Below are 17,873 nucleotides of genomic sequence, written 5' to 3'. Positions count from 1 at the left end.
CTAAGTACCCGTGGAGGAGCCTCTGTGATAGATCAAAAGGGCTGTGGACCTGGGCTTGTGTAGAAGCAGGTGTGGACAGGCTTTGCGGGAGGGGGCTGGGTAGATGGGTCACATAACACACCCAGAAGGCTGAGACCAAACAAACACTTGGGCCTTTGGTCACCAGCTGGTGAAATTGCTTGCATAAGCAATGCTTACCTGCCTGCCTTTCTGCCTTCCTTTTTCCTTCCTTCCTTCCTTCCTTCCTTCCTTCCTCCTTCCCTCCCTTACTTTTTTTCCTCCCTCCCTTTCTTTTTTTCTTCCTTTCCTTTCTCTGTATATATGCTCCCAAGGAGGGGTTTTCACCTATGACCAAAACAGATCAAAGAAGGGGCCCACTTCACAGGTGTTGACAGGGAAAGTATGTGTGAAGAACATGTCTGAATGTAAAAGCATGTTGCTTAATCCAGCTGTGTCAGAGGGCTCATGGTGTCTTGATGACAATGACAACGATGACAACTGACTCTACTAGCTACCATTTGCTCAGCACCTCTTCTGTGTTCAGGACCTGGTGTGTGGCCTTTGGGTGCAAGACTTCACAGCCAGGTTGGCAAATGGTTATTGTGACACACAGAAAGGACACGGACAATCTTCTGCAGGTTCCTGGGCGTTTTGCTTTCTCCTAGATGAAACGTATTGGCTACGTTCAATAGAGTGCTTTGGCTGGGCCCTCAGAGTAAGGTTGGGAAGGGGATTCTGTCGCTCTGGTTGGGACCTGACATTGCATATTCTGTTTCAGCTTTACGAATAACTAGGCTCTAACCCAGTAAGAGCCTGGCCAGGCCTTGTAGGCTACAACCAAGTGCCATCCCTGCAATCCAGTCTCCCTCCAGGAACTTCCATCTTGGGCTACCAGTGGGGAGAAGCCCAGTGGCTCCTGAGTTCATGGCCATGTTTATTTTGAGTAAAACACAAGGGAACAAACCAAGGTGCAAGGGGCAAAATCAGAAGACGTGAAGTAATAATCTTTTTAAATGATTGTCACCAGAACTTTCAATGGCTAAACAACACGCTCCATTACCTGCACTGGTACCTCTTCAAGCTCTGGCCCCTTGAACATGTGATAGGATCTGAGAGTGGCCACCACACCCTTGAAGACTCCTCTAAAACTTGGTCTCCGTGAGGGTGAAAAGAACTTGAAGTGTCATTAGTATTGAAGATGTGATTTCTGACATTTTATGTGAAAGCGGTGGCTGCCATCCACTCAGTTATACCTGGGTGGTCACCTGTCAGGGGGCGGGGGCGGTGGGGAAGAGGAAGGCAGGTGGCACTGAGCACTAATAGTGCATCAGAGAGAGTAGGGAGGTGACGCATAATACTATGTGCCCAGGGTCCACTCGTCCCTCTCAAATTTGCTGGAAGGCGTGATTCCCCAGATGACTGGACAGATGAGGTTAACATCTCAAGTGACAGTCAGACAGAAACCCCATGAGACATTCTCTGGCCGAGTTAGAAACGGACCCTTGCAGAGAATAAGCATTGGTGCCTGGCTGTACAGGAGAGAGCCTACAAACAGGGATCGCTCCCACTGGCCCAGCACCGTGGACTCTCTCTCTGGTCTCCTCATTTACCCACCACATCTCCCCACCATTGCTCTCCACGACCCTCACTCTTTTTCTTTCACAGTGACCAAATCTCCCCGCAAGGAAGCTCTGTCGTTGGATGTTGAACGGCGCCTGCCCGGGTGTTCTGCTGGCCCGGGCCCTGGCCCTAGGGTGGGGGCGGTCAGGAGGACTGCATCAGGCCCGTGAGGCGCTTGCCCGCCAGTGACTTTCCCTGCAAAGAGAGCCGACAGAGAGCACACACAGGTGTGCAGACACACAGAGGGACAGAGACAGAGAGCCAAACAGGTGAGTTAATTGTTGTAGGAGTCACTCTGGCCAAAAGATCAACCACCCACCCCAGCTGGCCATGTTGATAAGGAACGTCTAGGGATTGAAGCCCCAGCTAAAGGCAACTGAGAAAATAGGACTTCCAACAGTTTAAGAGGCTTAGTGTGTTTGGTTAGTGCTCTGGCCATGGTATGGGCAGTATACTTACCACAGCCTAGGCATTAAAGTCCTCCAATCCTTTAATGCCTATAGGCTGCCCTTGAACTTGGTTTTACTCTAGTATGGAAGGGAAAGCTACCCTGGAGAAGTCTGAGGTCAGGAAGAGTGGGTTGACACAAATAGGCGACAGTTACAGATCTGGGTGATTAGAAGTTTAGGAATTAGTTAGTCATGGGAATTCTCAAAGCCGTGAGTCATACTTGATGAGAAGGTTTGACTCAATGGATCTGGGGACTCTTGGCTCTAGGGGCTGTGGCTGTGACCACGGCTGGGACCTTCACTGTTCTCTGCAGCCCCTCGAGGGGCCAGGAATGGGTACTCCTGCCACCTCTTATGTTCCTGATTGCCAGTGACCAAGTGTGATGACTGGACCAGGAAGTCCAGGAACTCTTTACTTAAATCCTATGTGGCTATTATTCTCAGACTCAAGGAACAGACTGGACCACGAGGCCTGGTCCATGAGGCACAGAGGTCCTGGGACAGTTCCTTTATGTCCCTGCTCTGGAGGGTGGTTGAGGAGCCTATGATACTGGACAGCCCAAGAATGAATGAGGCCTGATCACCTCTGCTTATTTCCCTTAACGTGGTTTCCACTCATTCCCTATTCACTCCTTTTAGAAATTCATATTATTGAGCATGGGTGTGAGAGGAGAGTGTGGCTGGGCCCAAGCAGATTGATCAGCATGTCTGGGAAAACATTCAAAGCCCATCCTGCTGTTGACAGTGGGTCAGTGACACCATCACCATCTGCAGAGGGCAGCAAATGACTCCCCCCTGTCAGCGAGGACTGAGGAGTTTGGCAGTGAGAGTGCACCGGCCAGCCATGACTCACGTTCATTTCCAAATGGGGTATAGGGGGGCTCTTTTTGTTTACTGGGCTTGACTGTGTGTAAGCTGGATGTAATTAAAAAGAATTGATCTGGTTGGTGAAGCCTAGTAGGGTACTCAATAAACCTGCTGATTGATGAATTGATGGATAATGGGGAGATCTAATAAATGAACAAGAGCTTGGAGCTGGCAGGGTACAGGGCTGTGTGTCATCTGGCTTAGCTCTCCATGAAAGGATGCAGTCAACCTAGCTGAGACTGCTGATGGCACGAATGCAGGCTTGTCCACAAATGGAGTTGCCCCCAGGAGCTGTCAGGAAGTCAGTATCTACTCCTTTCCTTCTTCTTTTCTTTCCCCTTTCCTTTCCTTCACTTCTCCTCTATCTTTAAAAAAAAATTCATACAACACACACACACACACACACACACACACACACACACACACACACACACACACGTCTTCCCCATCAACAACCTTATCTTAATCTTCAGATACACTAAACCCAGCCTGCAGCAATCTATGTTTATATTAGGCTAAAGATTTTTCAGGCAGCTTAAAAAAAATCTTTGAGGGTTCCTGTGTCAGTCTGTGTGTGTGTGTGTGTGTGTGTGTGTGTGTGTGTGTGTGTGTCCATCTGTCCATGCACATGTAGGTATATGCAGAGGTCAGAGGACAACTGCAGGTGTCATTCCTGAGGAAGCACTGGTCCACCTTGGTTTTTGAAACATGATTTCTCATGAGCCTCAAGCTTACCTGAGTAGCCTAGGCTGGCTGGCCAGAGAGTGACAGGGATATGCCTTGCCCATCCTTGGTGCTGGGATTACATTACCCACATTCACCTTTTTACATAGGTACTGAGTCTCAAACTCAGTATCTCGTGCTTGTGTGGCATGTACGCTATATGCCTGCCCATGTCCCCAGCCCATCCTGCCAGTCTGAGAATCACTAAAAGGAGAGCCAGTCATTTTACAGGAGGGATAGTACCCTGTGTCTTCAGAAGACAGACACTGGCATCCAAGATGTCCATCCTAGCCTAGCCCTCACTCTTTACAGTATCCTTTCTGACACAGAGCAGGGGACATCTGTCATCCTGTTGATTCATTTGGGAGTATGCCTTCTTAGTGAAGGTATAAAGTTAAGACTTATGGGCTGGAGAGACGGCTCGAAGGTTAAGAGCACTGGATGCTCTTCCAGAGGTCCTGAGTTCAATTCCCAGGAACCACATGGTGGCTCACAACCATCTATAATGACATCTGGTGCCCTCTTCTGGTGTGCAGTTGTACATGCAGATACAACATTGTATACATAATAAATCTTTTTTTTTTTTTTTTTTTTTTTTTTTTTTTTTTTTAAGGCAAAGATTCGTAGGACTGTGTATAGACTCGAGTCTAAGGGCCTTCTGGAATGACAGTGTTATTTCCTGTCACCCGTGTTTGCTCCGGCTCATCTGGAAGTGTAGCCTATTGCTGCAGAGACCACACACTTAATCTGGTTTCTCTCCCCCCTTCCACCCTTCCTCCACCAGGGCCACAAATTAAACACTGTATACTCAGATATCTGTGTCAGAGTTGCTGTATGTGTGGCATTGGGGCTCCCGTTAGCTGGCACATGTGGGAAAAGAAAATGACCAAATCTGAATTAAAAAAACGTGTATTAAAGCTCAAAGACAAAGAAGGTAAGGTTTACCAGTTGTCCAAACCCTCATTATAATTCCATCTTTTTTAGTGAGGTCATTTTGTTGCAGAGGGGCTGGGGGTAGAGGCAGGCTAGAGATTTTTTTTTTCTTCCTGCAGGATCATTCTGAGTGATTTTAGCCCTGAGGCACCCCCACCCTTCACCTTTCCCAGCTCTATGGAAAGAGCCTGGCTGGATTTGGAGGCGATAATTAATCTCTTCCTGCCAAGAAATCAGCCTCATAGCTCTGGCTCCAAGGACCTGTGGCCAGTGTGCAAATGGTGTGCCCCTCCCTGTCTCCTTACTTCTCTCATTTTTGGAGGGCTTCGGAGATAAAGCAGGTAGCTAATCAGCCCAGGATCTGCCCCTGGGATGAGTACTGGCCTTTGAGCATCCAGGTGGTAGTGAGTGGCCTTTTGGTCTCTCTCTTACTGCTGAGCTCACACCTTTACCAAATGTCACTTCAGACGCTAAGGGTGGAGGTCAGGATGGTTTGGGGTGGCTTAGAAAGAACCCTGGCTCAGCTGAGATGGTCTAGTTGCACCCCCCTCCCCCCTCCGCCTGCAAGGACATTAATCCACAGGAAGCAGTCAAAGCTGCATGGCTGGCCAGGGGCTTTGGGGGAAGAAATTGGGAGATTTCTCCCTGGCTCAGCAGTAGCCTGCCTTCTGAAGTGCGGAGACTCCTGTGGTGTTCAGGGATCAAAGTGAACTCCTAGAGGCGAAACTGTCTGTTCTGAGGGAAGCTGCCCCAGAGGCTATGCCCAGTGAGCTTGCAAGCTGCTTCAGGCACCTGCTCTACCCAGAGACAGGCAGGCCCTCTCCTGTTCCCTCTAGGGCTCTCTGCTCCCTCTACCTTTTCACCCATCCCTGCTTCCAGCATGGATGATTCTGAAGGAAGGGGAGTGGTCATTTTGCCCATGCCTGGCACTTGTAGAGTCGCAGAGGCAGCCATGTTTTGGGGGTGTGAATGTGTGATGCTCCTCAGTGCCTGGTCAGGGGGGGATTGGATTGTGGTGCCAGAGAAGAGGAGCCAGCTCAGCCTGAGGCCTTGGCGTAGCTGAGCGAAGCAGCTGAGGAAGTTTGGAAACGCTATTACCAGGCAGCCTTTGTCCAAATGAGAAAAATGTACAATGCAGAAGGTACATTCCAGAGACGCCAAAGCTTTGCACACAGACAAAGCACCTTTCCCCTTCCACACACTTGACAAAGTGTAACTCGGGAGAACTTCGGATGCTTAAATTTCCCAGACCAGGGACTGGATCCTTGGTTCACAAATACCTACATGCCCAGCCCCCTGCACGCGCGCACCCACACCCACACCCACAATGATTTCAGCCTGGTAGAAGGTGTGATGAGATCCTTTGCTTCTGGAAGAAAATGCACAAAAGGGAGCTATGCTTTTTGTGCAGAGCCAGAGGAAGGACCAACATGCTACCAGACATGCCGAGGCTCTGGGCATCACACTTCTAGATGGTACCCAACAAAGCATGCGTGACCCCATGACCAAGAACTTCTGCCACTTACTTACCTGGGAGACTAAGGCTAAGAAACTCATTGGTTGAGAGGAGAGCTGTGGCTTAGAGGGAAGCCCTGGGGCTCTGAGGACATGCTGGGGACATGGGGGTGGGGCGGAATCTGTAGGGTCTCAGGGCAGGAGACACCCTTTTAATCTAAGGGAATATAGACATTTAAGCTGATAGGATTCTCTGGCTGGTTTTCTCAGATGCCCTAGGACTAAAGTTAGAAGTCTGAAGTGTATATCAAGTCAAAATCTAGGCTACAGTGGGGTTTGTCTGCCCCTGGGAGAAAGGAGTGGCATTGATAGGAAAAGGGCATGATGGGCTCTAGGTTACATGGGAGTATGCATTTGTCAAATTCATCGAACCCTTTATTCCAGCGTATTTATCATACGCAATCAGAATTCAAGGGAGAAAGCACAAGAAATAAGATTAGGGAAAAGAAAAAAAAAAAGTCCCAGCTGTCTCTTCACTGCCCCCGAGTTTCTTTTTTTTTTGTTAGTTGCTGGGTCCATCTTTGCCTTTCTAGAAACTGAATGCTCCTTCCTCCCACCTGGGAGACACTCAGATCCCTTGGGCAGGACTAATCTGGGGCGCTTTTTCTAGCTCCCATTGACCCCAGCTGAACCTGTTGGTGTGACCCATAGGCATTTTTCATCCTTGCTAATGAAAAGTGGTGTTCTGACAAATTGGGCACACCAACTCAGAGATGGGATGTCCTTTCGAGGAGTGTGAAGGTCATTTATGAGTTGACAATGCTCGAGTTCGCAGAGGATGTGTGCATGTAGAATTGCAGGCTCAGGGTAGCGGTGCGTGCGCCAAGGAGAGCAGTGAGAAACCTATGTGGCAGTGGGGGGGCCGGAGGCAGAGTCCTGGTGAGGGTGAGTCCTGGTAGGGGTGTGGCAGTTGGGGGAGAGACAAAGGGTCTGTCTATCTTCATCTGGTCTTTCTCTCTCTAGACACCAGAACTTCTAGTCCTTTTCCCCCATTGAATAAGGAAAAAGGAATGGTTTGGGTAGAAAGTATGAGGAACTCCATGATAACTCCTTTCCCAATGATATTGGAGAGCAGAGGGAGGAGGGCTGCTCCTTGAGATGGTCCAAGTGTCTGAGAAACTAGCAAGGGATGGAAGAAGATCCTGGACGTAGAATGATTTCAAAGCACCTTCAACTCCTTGTCTTTTCTCAGCCTGTTCTAGACTTTGTCAGACAAAGTGGGGCTGATGGAATAGAAAGGCCAGGTAAAGAGACGTGCTGAGGGCAGCCTGGGCTGCATCTGCAGTGGAGCCGGACAGAGCAATGCCACAAGGAAGAGGATTATTTCTCGATTGTTCCACATTGTCATGGGAAGTCAGGCAGGCAGGAGCCCCATGGCAAGACCCATTCCTGGGGGACAGATTCCTCCAAGGCTCTCACTGAGCTTTTTGATCTTTCTCAGGAGTCGAAGCGAGTTTTAATTTAAAAAAAAAAAAATTCTATTTGAGTATTCTAGAAGAAGGTACATCACAAAGATAAAACAACACTCAAAAACAAAACAAAACAAAACAAAACAAAAACCCTACAGGGATAGGTGAAACTCAAACTAGTAACAAAAACTTATAGCTGAAAATTAGTATATATTTCAGTAGACATGATCCCAAATCTCCTTTATAAGGTAAAACCCATCAAAATACTAACCACGGAAACAGCCCCTTGTGCTGTGTGTGGTGGTGTGAATAGCTGGGTGTCTCTGGGTGCATAGTTAAAGATGGGACTGTGGAATCCACTCAGTGGTCATATTGTCTGGACACTGGAACCCTTTTCGGGTTCCACTCCCTCATTATAATCCCTACTGGCTATTTTCCTTTGCTTTTGTTTGAAATTTGACTTTAGGAAAAATGAGCTACCAGCCACCTTAGCTGGATGAATACAAATGGGCCGACTTATCTCTTGACCTCCCAGGGCCTTTCTCTTGGAATTTCTAGTTCTTTACCCATTGTTAGGCAGTGTCCAGAGATCGGGTATCTAGGGGCAAGCATGCTCTTCCAATTGCCCAAGCCTTGGAGGCAGAGTGGAGCTGGTTCAATCTCTGGGGACCTGGATTATTTGGCAGTTTGTGACAGCTGCCTCCAATGGTAAGAGTTCAGACATCTAGGCATTTGACAGACACTTGGATAAGTGCCCACAACATCTTTCCTGGTTAGGTATTTCTTTATTATCAAGTAATGGATGAGGAAATAGACTCCTGTAAAGCTGGAGAAATTTGCCTGAGAGAAGACAGCCACACAGCGGCAAAGCCAAGCTGATGGGCCTCACAAATTACTTGGCACATCTTACTTGGCACATGGGTGTAACTCTCAAGGGAGGAGGTAGATGGCGACAGTCAAGTACCAGGCACTCCTCCATACTGACACTGCACCAGCTTTCTGGGCAGTACAGGATGTTCTTCCTTGAATACACTTGAGAGCATCTTAAACACTTTCTGTTCTGCTAGGGGCTTCTCCTTTCTATATTTGGGAGTTCTGTGGCAGGGTGTTGACTGGCAAGCCTGGCAAAAGGCTCCTGCACAGAGCTGGGGTGCTGGTGGGCATGCATTGGTACATATGAACTTACAGCAGTGGTGGCTGGGCACACCAGATGAAGCCATTGTTGTGTTTGTCACTGTGTTACTAGTGCCTTTGAGCTTCCCTGTAGTGACCTCAAGAAGGACAGAGCAGATGCAATATTGCCTTTTCTTTTCCTTTCTTGCTTTTCCCAGACAGGGCCTCTCTGTGTTAGCCTTGGCTGTCCTGGATTCTCTTTGTAGACCAGGTTGGCTTCAAACTCACAGCATCCACATGCCTCTGCCTCCCGAGTGCTGGGATTAAAGGGCGTGCGCCACCACACCCGGCCCATATCGGCTTTTCTAAGGTGGGTCAGGCAGAGTGAACTCACTCCCTTTAGACATGACCCCATTTCAAGTCATTATAGACCAAGTGCCCGATTTAGGGTAACCCTGATAGGCTCAGGACTCCTCCCTGGATGGTATCCATAGCCTGGCTCCTACATCTCATCAAAATCACCACTCAGGGTATCTTTGCAGAGCTAACCTTTGCCTGTCCGTTTGGGTGAGCTGTGGGAGCCCTCCTTCCATGTCCCTCAAGCTGCGTGGAAACTAATTTGGAACCAGGCAGGGATGCCAGGAGAGATGAGGGCTCCCAGCTGAGTCCCGTCCTGGTGGCAGAATGCCCAGACACGGGCTCTCTGGCCTCCTTTCTGAATTGTGCCTTTCCCTGTCCCCTCTACTCCACCCCCTTTGCTATGGAAACTGCTCCCCTCACTCCAGACTACAGACCCATCCATCTCTCCTTCCTCTTCCTCCAGTGGAGCAACCTGCCCTTTGCACCTTTAGCTTGCAGGAACTTCTTGGTGGTCTCAGGAGGGGCGGGGAGGAGGCGTTCTGCTTACAAAGCCTCTCTGCGGCATACCTGCCTGGGGCCTGCACAATGTCTGTCTTGTGCTTTTGCTCCCCTGCCCCTTGCCCCCCCCCCCCCCCCCCCCCCCCCCCGTCTCCAAATATACACAGGGATCTAAGCTCTGGTTTACTCCAAATTTGGCAAAGGCCAAAGGCTCAAGAAAACAGGCACATGACTATGTTGCTATTGGCAACAACTAGATGCTCTTCTTTTGCTACCAGGGAAGTTCAAGTAACCCTTGACTGTGACTACATGGTGCGTGCAGCTAAAGCTTAATAAATTGATATTATGGACAAGGCAGCAGAAGTCACTTGCTTGGCAGTATGAGATTCCCCTGGGGATCTGCAAAGACTTTGATGCCATCTACCTAAAGGCATTTTCTCCTGAAAACACACATACGCATACACCGGCTGGTGTGCCTAACTAAGATAGCTGCTAAGACAGAGCCCAGTAGGCAGGAAGCCAACTTTCTGATTTATCTCTTACCCTCTGCCCACCCGAAGCAGACAGTATACTTCGTGAACACCCACGTCTACTTGGAGCCACCTTGACTGCAACTCAGCAAATTTTATGAGATGGGCATCTGAGCATTCTAATCCTGGAAAGGAACGGGTTAGCATTCTCAGTAGTCACCCACCCTGATGGGTCCTTGGGCCGCTGAAATTCCTAGTTTCAGACAACCTTCCTACTTATCTTTCCTTGTAGACTCTTTTCTCAGATAGGAATATGAGGCTTTGGGTTTTCCTGAGGATTCAGCCCCAGGGCTTGCAAAGGAAGGGTTTTGAAAGCTTCATCTGGGAGAGGAAACCTAAGGACACTGAAATTGGGTTTGAAAACATCTGCAAAGCTGTTAGGAAGCAGATACCCTGAGACACAAACTATAGGATCCATACCTAAGATGGTACTTATTCATTGCTTCCTGGGCAAAGGGTTCACGTTGGCAGCTTCTCTAGGATGCTCCTTTTTTTCTTAGGAAGAAAAATAACTATGATGCCAAAAACAGGAATACAAAAATAAATAAATAAATAAATAAAATAAAAAGTGCCACCGACTGTGCATGGGACCAACACACAAGAATAGGAGCAGTGGGCAGACAGAGAGACAGACAGACAGACAGACAGATAATCTCTGCTGGATTGTGAAACTGTCTATGCAGAAGGATCCCCAAGGTTAGAGAGAGTACAGTCACTGGGATCACTCACCCACTGCTGGAAGGAAGCCACCTCGGGGGTGAAACGCGGCGGCCATTCTGACTCTGCGCCAGCAGCACTAGGCAATTGTGTTTGGGGGAAGGGAAGGGAAGAATAACTCATCCAGCTGAAACCGTGAAGAACTGTGGCTTTAGAGGGACCCCTGCCCAGGTCACATACAGCCATGGCAGGCATGCAGTCCGGGCCCAGGTGCATGCAGGCCTCCGGCATATGGTGACGTGTGAACCATACACAGAGCACCTACGTGTGTATCGAAAAGGCAGCACATGCACCTGTGGTACACAGCTGTGCACACGCATAGACAGCGTGTACACATATGTGCATATTCATGGGGCGGGCACTCACATAAGCATTTCATGCAAGATACGTAAGCAGCTATGAGGTTAATGGTAGAGATTTTTATATCAGCTCCCAGCCATGCCAACCTTTGACAACAGTACAAACTTGAAGCATTTGCTGTGTATATATATATATATACATATATATATATTTCACCTCAGGAAAATCTATTTGTGTTACCCCTGTTTCTACAAGCAGTAGGGGCCCACATTCCAGGGACCTAGTTTATAGAGCTACTTTAGAGAATTCCCTGCCGCTTGCTTCTGAGTCTTCCAACAGCCTTGCTGTGTAATAAGTACTTAAAAAAGTAGAAAACTCTGTTTATCTGGCAGATGGAACAACTGGCCTTGGCGAGGTGGTATTGTGGCTCCAGGCAGGCAAACAGCTGGGAAGTGATTTGCCCTGGAAATGGGGCTCTGTCGTATGAAGGTTAAGCTTGAAGGTCTGGGTTTTACATGCCTCTTGTGGAGAAAGCCTGTGCCAGTCTGTGTCTAGAACAAAAATCTTGAACCTCTGTGAGAGCCCAAAGGCCAGGTCTTGGCCATACAGACAACAATTTTTACCTGTGGCCCTTTCCACCTCTTGGGCTGACAAGGATCACACAGCTCCAAGGCTTCCTGGGAGTCCTTAAGAGCCACAAGAACTAGGTCATGTGCCAGAGGCTGGCCTCTTGGCCACCATAGTCCTCCGTTCCCCCAGAAAGCAGAGGACTGAGTTAAGTTCAAAGTAGGTCAGTAATAATGGCTAGCACACACCGGGCTGTTATTATGCCAGCCACTGTAGTAGATGCCCCTTGCACACTACGTCACTTACACCTCCTCAACCCTAAAATCAACTCAGAGCTAGCTACCTCACAGGATACTGTTGGAAATGACAAAAGGTGGGTGATGGAGCGCGAAGGATATGCTTTGTGATGAACAGTACTAACTAGTTGTCAAGCATGTAGGCTGCAAACAGTGTGTTCTACCATCATGCACTATGATCTTGCTTTTATGGTGGGGGGACCTGAGGCTTAGAGGACCTTCTTATAGTCATCCAAGTCAGGGGTAGAGTTGGAGGAGAAGCTAAGTCCGTCTCAAGCTATGCCCAGCGTGACGTGGTTAGCACCATGCATTCTCAAGACCTGATAGCTGTTACTATTATATGCTTATTTAATGCTGATCTCTGCTCTGCGGGGCAGGGCTTGTTTTACCTCTTACATTCACAAGTGACTTTCCCACGTTCTTATACCAATATCGGGGAGAGCAGGTGAGTGGGGATTCCATTTTGACTGGCTGCCTCTGACTCTTCCTTCTCTGAGTTCTAAAGGGACATAGCTCTTGGGGGGGGGGCTGGGGGCTTGGGGGGGAGAACAGAACAAGCAGGTCATCTGCGATAGGGATGACAGTGCAGGTGGGGACATGTTGCAGCCAAGCTCTTGACATTTCAATTCTAGATAGCTGGTGCAGTTTAGTCACAACCTAGCTCCATTCTCTGGTTAGGGACACAAGCGGCGGTAACTGGCTAGGAGCAGGAGCAGGCTGGAAAGCTGAGAGAAGCCAGGTGGGAGGGGCCTGCCAGGAGCCCTCAAAGATACATTCCTGCTGGCAAGATGTACCTCACCAGGCAGTCCTTGTCATCTCTGGATATCATGGCCATAAAAGAAACCTGACACTAACCATGGAGGAAGCTGCTGAAGGGCAGGTCAGGGGCCCTGGTGGCTACCACGCAACCCATACTCCTTGGTGGTCTTTCTCATGATGTCCTACAGACCTAGGGATTAGTCAAGAAAGCTATGATTGAGGACTAGCAAATGATGGGGTCTGAAGTTCTATATCATTATCAAGAAACCCTCCATCGGGAATATGACCTCTGGTCACGATCGCTCACAGTGGATAATGGCTGCGTCTTGCACATAACCTGTATAAAATGCTCTAGAACCTTATGGCGTCACTCAGAAGAAACTCTGCCTGCTCCTTTTGCTGTAGGCTGCAGGCTTCTTGCTGGATACAGTCTGTGTGTCCCTCAGGACGTGGAGGTTCCATGAGATCCTACTTTTTATGGATGGATGGAGACATGGTGGTCAGAGGCACAGGGAGAAAGCCAGCTGCCCCTTGGTCCCTGAGTCGCCCTGCTCCTTGTATCCTAGGCCAAGGCCTCAGCTGTTCCTAATGGGGATTTAAAGGAAGGCCTGAGAGAACACAACCACCGCCAACTCTGTCTGAGCTTTCCTATGCGGTTAAAAAAAAAAAGTCTTGTTAAAACTTCGCTGACTTTACCAGGATCGCCATGTTTAATGAGGGGCCTCGGCGAATTTGAAAGCAAAAGATGAAGAGATGGGGGGAAAAAGCCATGAGCTGTAATCACCATAATTACACAATCTCACGATGAGCTGAAAGCAGCCCCTGGGGAAGCCTGAGAGGGGAAGGAGTGTCATCTGCAAGCCTGTGGGCTCTTAGGACAGCTGAAAAGAATGTGACATGTAAGGCCTTCCTTCCCTTCTTCAGAGGCAGGTCTCAGATAAATCCCCTAGGCAGGACGGAGGAGGAGGAGTGTACAGGGAGGGCACCCCTTTTCTGGTGTGAAGCCCCTTGGGGGGGGTGCACATATTGGGTGCCTGGTGTCAGCTTCTTCACCTGGAATCGGCGGCAGCATTGGGTAGAAGATGAATGTCTTTTCTGCTTTTAACAGAACACCCAATCCTATGGGGACTGTGGCAAGCCATGCTTTCTCCAACCCAAGGCCAGGGTGCGCTATGCTCCACTCCGTGCCCAGCCCCCTGTGCCAACCAGTAGCTGTGTCCTTCACTGGTTGACCTCCTTTCAGGCATGCAGAGAAGAGAGCCCTGTCGCCCAGGGCTCAGCTGCAGCAGTAGCAGCAGAAGCAGCAAGCGGTCAAGGTCAGAGAAGGGGAGAGGCACAGATGATGTGCAGAGGCCATGAATTGAGCTTCGGAGTTTCTCTTGCTTCCTGTGTGCCATTGCTTACTTGTTATTTTTCCAAGGCAGACGCCCGGATCCCTCTTCCCCAATCCAAGCTAACTCCCTCCTTATGTCCCATTCACCTTTCCCACAACTTGCCAAATTAAACATGGCGGGATCCCTTCAGAAATATTTTGCACAGCAGACCAGAATTCCAGCCGGAAGACATTATGGAACTCAGTGCAGAAAGCTCCTCAGCTGTGCTCTTGACTGTGGAGTTTCTAAGGGCCATCAGCGAGACTCACACCATGGCTGGGTGCTTGCTGCTGTCAGAATAGTCTCCAGTAGAGTGGCCCTCCCTCTGCCGTCTCTCCATCTGTTCTACTTTACCCTCTGGGACAATCTAGATGGGTCCATTGGTTCTGGAAACAAAGATGACCATCAGGTTTGCTAGAGGCCAAACATCCTTATCGACTCCTGTCTCCTTGACATGACCTTCACAGTCCCTTTCTCTCCTGAATTTCTTCTGGTTTATTAAAAAAAAACCCTGGATACGATACAGAGGGTTAGTTAGCATCAAAATGGCCAGAGCAGCACAAGGCAAGGAGCACTCCTCAAGGCCGGGAGCACTCCGTAAGGTAGGGAAACACTGCTCTGACCTTTGCCCTTTTCCATTTCTGTTACTACAACCTCAGATTAGAAATTACTACCACAGAGGGTAGGACAGGTGGACAGGAGTGGACATAATTTTCAATCCTTTTGTTGAACTCTCACTAACAATAGGGCTTTTTTTTCCTTTTAATCTTTTTTTTTTTTTTTTTTTTCTTCCTGGAGTAGGGTTGTCATTATTAGGGTCACCCAGGAATAGGAGAATGGGATGTTCATGCCAAATGTTAAGCCAATGAGGCCCGTTGCTATTTGGGACTGCGTGGTTGTTGCTAGGGCCACAAGGATTTGGCGATGATGAGGGGCTGTGGAGACCCTCTGCCGCTTGGGCCCTGTCTCATTTTTCTACCCGACAGGGGGCTGCCTTGCTGCCCCTCCATCACTCTTCTCTCCTTTGCCTTAGAAAAGACACCTCAGCGCTGAGCTTCGCCCTGTGTTGAGCTTGTTCCTATCTGTCTCCTTCAGTGTCCCAGGCAGCCATCTGCTGCTAAGCAGCATTCTGTATTCTGTTCCTGCAATGCACACAAAGCATAGGTGTGCCCTCCTGCTGGGACACTATGCTTCCTTAACTCCATTGCACCCTGGGAAATTCACTAGCTGCTTTGACAAAGGCAAGTACCCACTACCTTGTTTTCACAGCAGAGCTCACTTTGCAGTAGAAGCCCTGAGGGTCTTAGTGATTAGCCTGCTGGTCTTCTCATCTCAAGCCACTCCCCTCATCCCTACCTCCATCTTAGTTTTTGGAGACAGTTTCACTGTGTGGCCTTGCTTTATAGACCAGGCTGGCTTTGAACTCACTGAGATCCACTTGCCCCTGCCTCCCAGAGTGCTGGGATTGCAGGCATATGCCACCTGGAGTTTCCTTGACCTTGACATAAGCAGTCTTGTCCTCTTCCCAGGATCTGTAAGCCTGGTAATGCCCGAGAGCTGCTCTCTTCTCTGCCCTGCTAGCATGATCAGAGCAGATGTAGTCCCTAAAGGGGCATGCAAAGTCTCCTGAGTGGCCGGCCAGCTCCTACGGCGCAGGCTCCTGGCTCAGCGGCACCTGCTCACTGGACAAATGGGAGCCCACAAGGTTCCCATGTGGTCGCACGGAGACAAGAAACAGGCTGAAATCCAATAAGTCCACCACCCACTGCTAAAGTGAGTTTTCCTTCTAGTAGGATGGGGGTGGCCCAGGAGGCAACAGGATGCCAAAGGCCTCAGGTCAATTCCCAGAATAGATCCCTGCCTGGCACATACACAAAGCCTGCCCCCAGCCTGCCTTGCTGAGAGACTGGCGGGGATGAGATCTGTATCAAAATCAGCTGCTGTAAACACACAGCTGAGCCTTTCTACCTCAGAGGACTTGGATTTTCAGTTGACTGCATGACACACTGGGGTCTGGGAAAGGCAGGAGCAGTGGTGGAGAAATCAAGGGGAAGTGCGGAGTAGCCATCTCAGAGACTTGATCAGTCCGGTGTCCTGAGGCTTAACCACTACAAGATTCTTCTCTGAATGGGTCCTAGGTGGCCAGGGCATTTTTGGGTGGTTTCCACTGTCAGATTGAATCATCAGTAACAACTGGGGTTCTGGGGGCAGGGCCTAGGGATGATGAATTGCCCCAACATGACAATGAAATTCTATATAATGAAGACAGAATAGAACAAAGCAAAACAAATCCCTCCCTGCTCTCAGACCCCGATGTGGAGATCGGGCCATCGGGGTGTTTCCCTTGCCTACCAGCAGCCAGCAGGCTGGTCCAGTTGCTTCACATTTCATAGTTTATGAAAAAAAGATTTCTACTTTTTTTTTTTTGGTTTTTCGAGACAGGGTTTCTCTGTGTAGCCTTGGCCATCCTGGACTCACTTTGTAGACCAGGCTGGCCTCGAACTCACAGCGATCTGCCTGCCTCTGCCTCCCGAGTGCTGGGATTAAAGGCGTGTCATTTTTATAGCCACAGATTGTATTCTTTACCAGAGAAAGAGGTCAGAGACTAGAGACTTTGCCTAGCACAGACCGTGACTGCCACATTGTGGTCTCCCAGATCCTCTTACTCTGAGAGTGCTCAATGACAGGCTTAGGGACTCCTGTTGAAGTAGACAATTTTGTACCTCAGGGTGTCGTTGATGACTCCCGGAGGGTCACACTTCATTCTTTGTCTCGAGACACCAGCAACACTGGGGCCACTGTACTGCTCAGCTGACCTGGACAACCTGCCCCTGACACTCGCCACTGGGCCTCCCGACCTGAAGGGGGTGGGAATGCTGAACTGGCAAGGCAAGATGGTGCTACTCCCCGTTCTCTGTGAGCCCAGAGTTGTTGAGTTGTAGAGGGGTCTGTCCTGTAAGACAGGGAGCCTGTGACTTCAGTCCTGCTTGTGTCTGTCAGGGTGTGTTAACCCTTCGGATTCCATTACAGCCACTATTTACCCTCCAACCCACAAGGCTGGCAGTCGTGTCTGAATCACATAGCCAATGGGGCAAAATGGCATCTCCTCTTTTATTCTCAGGAATGATTTATGATTCGTACAGCTCAGGAGTCACACCTGCAGGACATTCCCAGCTGGACAGGGACGCTAGAGTTTAACCTGTCTACTCTACTATACAGGGAAGCTGGGGGAGGGGACAATAGGTCTCAGAGAGGGCTACCTATTAGCTGGGGCTCACACAGCTAGGCTGTAGCTACTCTGCACGGGGGAACCCAGGAGACACTGAGGCTTCTCTGGGGAGGCAGCCCTTCACTCTTCCCTACTTACATCTTATGACACAAGTCTCTAGCCAGGGTGATCCTATGGCTGGATAGATGGGAGAAGCTGGCTCTGGTGTCTGGAACACAGTGGCTTCAAAAGGACCCGAGGACTCTTTGGCATCAAAGGCAATCCTGTGTAAGATGTTTCAGCCAACCGTCTCTAGCTGGAGAGCTGAAAAGGCTTTCTGACTAAGGTCCAGGCCGTCTGGGACTCTGCTGAGTCTAAGGGGTTGAAGACTCATTCCACTAGGCCGTTCCTCAGGAAATGCTGAGGCCAGGGGGGATAAGCAAACAATAACAGAAGAAGATGCGGCCACCACTGTGTCAGCTACTCTGCTTCTCCAAGTCTTTCCCAAAGCCCCAGCCTTCTAATTCTGGCTGGACCTGGGATCACATACCTCAGAGCCCAGGGAGCTGCTGAGTCCTGCTTCTGTGAAGGAAGGAGGGGACAGGGGAGTGACAGCTGGCTCCCTGAGCTTCATCT

The 17,873-nt window shown here is 49.5% G+C and overlaps 1 protein-coding gene across 1 annotated transcript in view; it reads right to left on the bottom strand.

The window, feature by feature from the left end:
• Positions 1–297: 297 nt before the first annotated feature.
• Rgs6 (regulator of G protein signaling 6) overlaps positions 298–17,873 on the bottom strand; it is a 524,737-nt gene continuing 507,161 nt past the window's right edge. The window contains exons 18-19 of the mRNA XM_051148667.1: positions 10,747–10,813; positions 298–1,815 (exon numbers count right to left, since the gene is read on the bottom strand). Coding sequence (XP_051004624.1) covers positions 1,646–1,815; positions 10,747–10,813 — 237 coding nt within the window. The 3' untranslated portion in view covers positions 298–1,645. The remainder of the gene's footprint in view (positions 1,816–10,746; positions 10,814–17,873) is intronic.

Source organism: Acomys russatus, chromosome 1 (assembly GCF_903995435.1).
Source record: "Acomys russatus chromosome 1, mAcoRus1.1, whole genome shotgun sequence".
NCBI lineage: Eukaryota > Metazoa > Chordata > Mammalia > Rodentia > Muridae > Acomys > Acomys russatus.
The sequence above is the reverse complement of the archived record's forward strand: the minus strand, read 5'-3'. Positions and strand labels throughout refer to the sequence as shown.